Below are 7,007 nucleotides of genomic sequence, written 5' to 3'. Positions count from 1 at the left end.
AGGGTAACCTAGCTAAGAGGAACTGGTCTGTGAGTAAAAAATGTTGCTTCTGTGATCATAATGAAAAAATTAGGCACCTCTTTCTTGATTGTCAACATGCCAAGATAATTTGGAATATAACTATTGGGTTAACCCAACCTAGGTCAATAAATCATATGTTGCGAAATTGGTTAACGGGCGTAGAGAATAAGAGAAGAAGTTTGATCTATATGGGGGTTGCTGCTCTTATGTGGGTGATTTGGTGTATTCGTAGTGATATGATTTTTGAGAAAAAATAGTTCACTTCTTTTACACGAATTTTCAAGTGGATGAGATTGGTCGAGTGGTCTCAGGGTTATATTTAGGCAAGCTTATTAGCTACGGTTTGGTTCCCTATTGCAGCGTGAAGATACTAGGAAATCAGTCCGGGCAGCAAGCAAAGCACTAGAAGTCATCGCCGTTGTATCCGCTAGGAAGTTGTGCATCTCTCCATCTCCTTGCAATCTTCCTCTAGCGGTATTATTAGAGCATATTTACCTAGTAGATGGGGATAAGACATACCGGAGTATCATATACTTGTTTTTATTAAGGAATTAACACGAACAATACATAAAATACCATGCAAGGAAAAAGTTACAATCAGAATTTGACAAAAGTCTTCAGCTCCGACGCATCCAACGACCGCTCTGCATCATTCACCATCACTGTTGGTCCTTCCACCAATGGAAGAGAGGACAAAAAGGAACCAAGAAGGATCTGAAGGAACCCCAATAACCATATGTTCCGAAGAACGAATTCATAGAATCGCGGGAGAAACATCGGCGATGCCAGACCCCTAGCTTGATCATGATCAGCTCCTAAAACCGACACATATCCTTCACCTGTCTCGAATGGAACACCAGTGAGATGGATAAAGAGCTGGTCAGCTGGAAATCTGGCCAAACAAACATCCGTCATCACGGAAATCTAGCCAAACCGCATGAAAGAAATCATCAGAAGATACATGCAGCGAGACATCATGAAAATAACTCGTTCTGATAAAATGACCTGGTCAAATGAAAATTAATGTTGCCGTGATATTTTGGCGATCGCCCTATATGGGATGGAATCCAGGGCAGTCAGTTGAACATGACTATCTCCGTCACTCAAGCGGTATGATATTTTCAAGAGATTTAAATATCAATTTAAACTATTTCTTCCACCTTGAGATACAAGCAACGAGTTACGAATCCAAGCAGATTAATAAACTCGTGGTTTGATCAGTTCCCTAGCAATTTTTCTCTCCTTAGAAAAATGAAGCAACTGAAATCGATACTTTATCTATAAAATGCGACATACTTAACAAGAAGAAAATGTGAGACAAGTTTAAGCACTTCTACTGCATTTTATTTTATCTCTTATTTCAACTAAAGCTGGCTAGCTATTGAAATATCGTGGCAAATTATTTAGGAGCTAGAGGAAATAACTGCGTTGCAACATCAATACATCAGGAAAGTCTTGCCGCTCCATAAATATTCCTTTTTCTATTAAATGACCTGGTTAATTGAAAATGAATGTTGCCGTACGTGACCAGGCAAGGAGAATTGAGCTTTACTCAATTTCTTCATCAATATTTTTTAGAGAGCAAATTGCAGTGACCGAGGGGTAAGGGCATCCGAAGTTACCTTTCATCATTGGAGTTGTTCGTTTGGTCTGATCAGCTCACTATTAAATCATTCCTATATACATGTAACTCATTGGCAAATACATACATCAGCTCATCATCAAATACAGACAGATACATACCAATAGATTAGAGTACCACATATGGAGACGATTACATCTGCTGCTACCAGTGACCTAATTAGCCGTGCTCTCTCCTTTCTCATAGACAAGTTCACGAATCGAGAATGCATGGAGGAGAAGGTTCAGAGGCTGCAGCTTCTCCTGCTGAGAGTTCGTACGGTTATCGAGGAAGCAGATGGGCGATGTATCACAAACTCCGGTATGTTGATGCAGCTCAAGCTGCTTTCAGAGAGAATGTACCGAGGGTACTATGTGCTGGAAAACTTCAAGTATAGGCCCATAGTGCAGAGTGCTGGACAGGAGGTGAGTAGCTCCCCTGCACTTGCGTCATCTTTTGGGGCTTCTATAAAACGTTTCCGTATGATGAGTAACAGTACTACTAGGAGCTCAACTGTTGATGATCTTGACGGTGCTTTGCGGAGCTTAGAAACTATGGTGGATACAATGAAAGAGTTTGTTATGCTTATTGGGGGATGTGAACGCGTGTGCTGCAATCCCTATGACACGTATCTTTACCTCGATAACTTCATGTTCAGTCGCTATGTGGAAAAGCAGCATGTTCTCAACACACTGCTGCAGAAAAATTTCAACAATCAGGGTGCTCCAGCCATTCTTCCAATCATTGGTGGTCACAAGGTTGGCAAAAGAACTCTTGTTTCTCAAATATGCAGTAACGAGAAGATTCGGAGCCATTTCTCTTCAATATTGCATATTTCTGAGCAAGTCATAAGCAGAATAGAACATGAGAAATTCCCATGCGTGAGGACTTTGGTCGTGATTGAGTTTATGTTAGATGTGAATGAAGACGATTGGATGAAGTTCTATTCTTGTGTGTCAGGCATGGGTGAAGGAACCAAAGTGATAATCATAAGCAGGCTTGAAAAGCTTGCAAGATTTGCTACAGTAAAGCCAATTCATATGAAACTTTTGTCACAAGAGGAGTACAGCTATCTCTTCAAGGTATTGGCATTTGGAAGCGCAAATCCAGAGGACTATCCACAGTTATCATCCATCGGAAATGAGTTATCAACGCTGATGGGTAGGTCGTGCATCATTGGAAACGTTCTGGCTGATGTACTTAGAAAGAATCTCAACACCCAATTCTGGTTCCATGTCTTAAAAAGGTACAAAGGGACCTTAGAGAACAATATGTTATTGTTTGGTGACCACCCAAGAAGTATTGCTTGTAAAGATCGTCCAATAGACATCACAAAATTGATCTACTATCCGGCTCCATTTCAGATCTTGCCTCCTCACGTAGGATGTGATGTTTCTGCAACCCAGCTTCCTAGGGTTACATTTGGGGACTTGATAGTAGGCTCAGCTGCTCCTCCAAAGGAGATGTTCGAGCTCATGACATGGGAATCAAGGCTGCCTCCTTATTCCAAGATTGTACGGATCTGTGTTCAAAATAAGACTCAAAATGCTGCCCCATTGAGAAAGAAGCGTCGAGGAGTAGTTGCATAATTAACAGCACTAATCGCCAATCTGTGCATTCGCACAGGTTAGTTTGTATAATTTAAGTTTTATCATGTATATTGTAAGTTAGAGTTGTTTTTACATCATATCTTTTGGACACCATGTGTTACTATCAATCATGCTTTGAAAAGTATATGTGAGCCTAAAAGCTGAAATGACGACTGTGTATATCAGTATATGTGCTACTTCTGTTGGAACCAGATGAGCAATGTCCAAGAGGCCTTGCATAATCTTTGTATTATATTTATTCAGATGCATCTTCTCATTCCAATCTCTTTTCTTCGGCTGAATTAATTGACAAACTTATTGTGGGGTTAATTGGATATTGTGGTTCTTTGACCAATCTGCCTGTTGGGAAAAAATTAGGATTAAACTTTGCTTAACTTTCCATTCTATATAGTATAGATAAGCATTTAAGATGATAAATATGTTACGATGCTGATGTATTCATAGGTTACAAATAATATTGTTTTAAGCTAGCAGATTATTAAAATTTATATTACAAATGCACTCTTTTTAACACAAATATATTCACTCAATATAACAGAAATAATAAACCTTGTTCCTGCAGTCTGATACAGTGTACAGGTACTTTGCCACATTCCCTCCTTTTTCTATGGTATTGAAAAGTTTCAATTTGCAAACTGTGTCCTAGGTTGAGTGCAGACATGTTTGGTGTATTTATTTCACTTATGCTAAAATATTTTTAGTGTGTCAGGTTAATGGAGCATTGCATGCTGTACATTCACATTAGGATGGAAGAGCACTGATTTTGATTATGAAGAGATCTGAGGTTCTGCACTCTGCCATTATGCTTATTCTCCTTCCCTTTCTGTTACAATTTTGCACAGGATTTTGTAAGATGGATATTAGCAAGTTTGGATTTCTTGTCACATTGCAGTAGTAGTCAGTTTTGTTTTACATCATATAGCCGGCGGCCAGGATGTCGCCACGCGAGCATGGAGGCCGGCAGCGGCAGCCGGCTCCGCAGGCGTCTTACATGTTTCAACGACGGAGCTGCAGGTAAGAAGAAGCGGGCGCACAATGGCGTGCGCAGGTAAGCCGTTCGACGTAATGCCCGCACAAATGGATATGGTGTCCATCGTGCCGCTCGGCATGCTGGGCGGCCATGGGCGACGGGGATGGTGAACATCTGATGGTAGGGTGCCTGGTGCTCCATGTTGGATGAGTCAGCGCTCGCGCTCGAGGCTAGCCGCAGTGGCGGGAAGTGCAGGACACCGTCGGCCACCACCCAGACCTTTCTGCCCACTGAAAATCGCATTCACTCTAAGGTGAGCAGGGAACCACAGCTATTTCTCTTCCTAGCTGACGTGAATAGGACACAGATGTGTGATGTTACAAATCTTTATTGGACAAAAGTTTTTCTTCCAACATCGATGCGTAGTGGTAGCAAAATTGGTCAGTTTTCTTTCAAAGAATTCGTGTGAGATAAAATGATCAAATTCAATTTATCAGAGAGAACCTATTAATTGTAATTTTTTAGGACTTGAGCTAACTAATATCAGAGAGAGTGAGTCTTTCCTATGCTATTTTTTTAGGACTTGAGTTAAACTACATTTGCAGTGATGGAATGAAACTCGTGCCAACTTTAGGATACAATTTAATTTTTTAGCATGCATGTTTGGTTAGCCAAATAAATTTACCATGTACTTCCTCCGTCTCAAATTGTTGGTCGTTTTGGTATTCCTAGGTTCATAGTTTTTCTGTTCATCTAGACATACACTGTATCTAGATACGTAGTAAAAACTATAAATCTAGAAATGCCAAAACGAGGTACAATTTGGAAGGAAGGAGTAATGCACTAAAATATGTTTTCTAATGGGAGAAATATCAGATGCTAGGAAAAATTTGAGATGATTGGGTATTCTAATTCACAATGGTTTTTAAGATCATAGATCATTGGAAAATTTCAAGTGCACCTTCCCTCCCTTATCCACTATCCTGTGAAAATTGGTGTCCTTTTTTCCATCAAATTTAGTGTTCATGCCTTGAGTGGTTACAAGCAACTTGTAAGCTTTGTCTGAACAGACTGAACAAACATATGAACATGACGATTATTTTTATCACTCGATGATGTTATCAAAACCAAATGCTTATGAGCGTACAGTTTCCAGTGACTATTTCAATCTTTGTTGGAATGCATTGTGATGGTTACGATAGGACGTGCAAAGCGCAATCATCTAAATTAATTTTTGCCTAAAACTTCCATACTATTAGTTTTGTATGATATGTTGCTGTGACAGCAAGTGATCTCCTTCTAAGGTAAGAAAGATGGAAGCATTACTGCATAATACGTTATTTTGTGTCGGCTCATACATGCAGGTGCAAAAGATATGTGAGTTAGGTCCATTTGCACCGGTGCTGCTCGATCCGAGGGCGAGTGGCAGCAGTGACCATGGCCTGCGATGTGCTCAGGTCTCGCGGCACTGGTGTAGAGCTGTAAAAAAAGCTCGAGGATCGCAAATCGCTCGAACTCGACTCGCTAAAAGCTCGGCTCGAGCTCGGCTCGAGACTCTGTCAAGCTCGAGCTTGAGGCTACAGGCTCGATCGAGCTCGGCTCGTTGACAGCCTTACACTGGTGGCTTCTTTCTCGATTATAAGATTACTAGTAGAAATGCACGTCCGTTGATACGGGTCCTTACTTACTCTCACGTTATTATTCGCTTGTTCCTAATATGTTAGTTTCGCTTCACAAAATGTTGCCAGTAATTTGTAGGTGGTTTGATGCCATGTGTTTATTACGTGGAACCAACATATGGAAACAAAAAAAATTCACTGCTTAACCTCCGCTCTATCTGTCCATTCGATTTCCTCCGTACTCATCATCATCTAACCAATCACTGCCTCTTCGTCCATCGATGCCACCCGCATTTTGCCCCATCCTCGCCGTCACCTAGGCGATGCGCATCTTGCCGTCCTCGCCATCGTCCAGGCAAGCACCCATCCTCCCCGTACCTAGCCTCGTTCCTACTTCGAGCGATAGGCCACAGCGCCTCCGGCCGCCATGAGCAGTAATGTGTTCTCCTCTCCTTCTCGTTTTCATTCACCTCCATTCTATAATCCACTCCAAATCATTCCAATCAAGTGCAAAATCGAACCCCCAATTGCTAGATGTGGAGACCTTAATTCCGGATATGCAGGGGATGGACGTGATTAAGAGTGTGAGGTCCCGGACAAGCAGCAGTAGTGCGTGGTGAGCGCCAGGAGAGTTGGCCACGCGAGCGACGGAGCGGTTGCGCGCGTCTCGAGCCGCCGCCGGCAAGCACGCTGTGTGGGTGGGACAAAAGAACAGAGCAACGGCTGGACCTTGGGTCAGGACCTTTTTCAAAATCGTCCAGACATATTCCATGGTGGTTGGAATGGAAAACAACCGTGACGGTTGGAATAAACAACCGCAGTTTAATATTAGGTAGATATATGTACGGTAAAATGCCCATGCTAATGCTATGCTACCTAATATTTCATTATGCAAATAAAACAAAAAATAGTGTATATTTCTTAAAGTTCACACAATGCGAAATGCCATATTCTATGTCACATCAACACTAAAACAATTTACATTCAATATACTTTAATATTACACACTTGAATGTTGAATCTTCCAAGAGGAAAAAACAACAGTCACCGTCGGTCAGGCTCTCTTCCTCTAGGCATTTCAACAAACATGTTGCGTGCAGTGACCATATCACATCAAAGAGATCTTGGTGGACCTCTGATGCTTGAGGAATCTTGCATTCTTCTAC

The 7,007-nt window shown here is 41.5% G+C and overlaps 1 protein-coding gene across 2 annotated transcripts; it reads left to right on the top strand.

Moving 5' to 3' along the window:
- Nucleotides 1-1,733: 1,733 nt before the first annotated feature.
- On the top strand, nucleotides 1,734-6,060 carry LOC101781622 (putative disease resistance protein At3g14460). Of its 2 annotated transcripts, none has more exons than XM_004968977.3 (2): nucleotides 1,734-3,268; nucleotides 3,962-6,060. In XM_004968977.3, exon 1 carries the CDS (start codon nucleotides 1,786-1,788, stop codon nucleotides 3,229-3,231), a length of 1,446 nt encoding a protein of 481 aa, XP_004969034.3. In that variant the 5' UTR covers nucleotides 1,734-1,785; the 3' UTR covers nucleotides 3,232-3,268; nucleotides 3,962-6,060. The 2 variants fall into 2 exon arrangements, with proteins under 2 accessions (XP_004969034.3, XP_022682286.1); XM_022826551.1 differs by lacking the exon at nucleotides 3,962-6,060 and having other exon boundaries at nucleotides 1,734-2,888; nucleotides 3,007-3,836.
- The last annotated feature ends 947 nt before the right edge of the window (nucleotides 6,061-7,007 follow it).

This window comes from Setaria italica, chromosome V (genome assembly GCF_000263155.2).
Source record: "Setaria italica strain Yugu1 chromosome V, Setaria_italica_v2.0, whole genome shotgun sequence".
In the NCBI taxonomy this organism is placed as follows: Eukaryota; Viridiplantae; Streptophyta; class Magnoliopsida; order Poales; family Poaceae; genus Setaria; species Setaria italica.
This window is presented reverse-complemented; position numbering and strand designations above follow the sequence as displayed.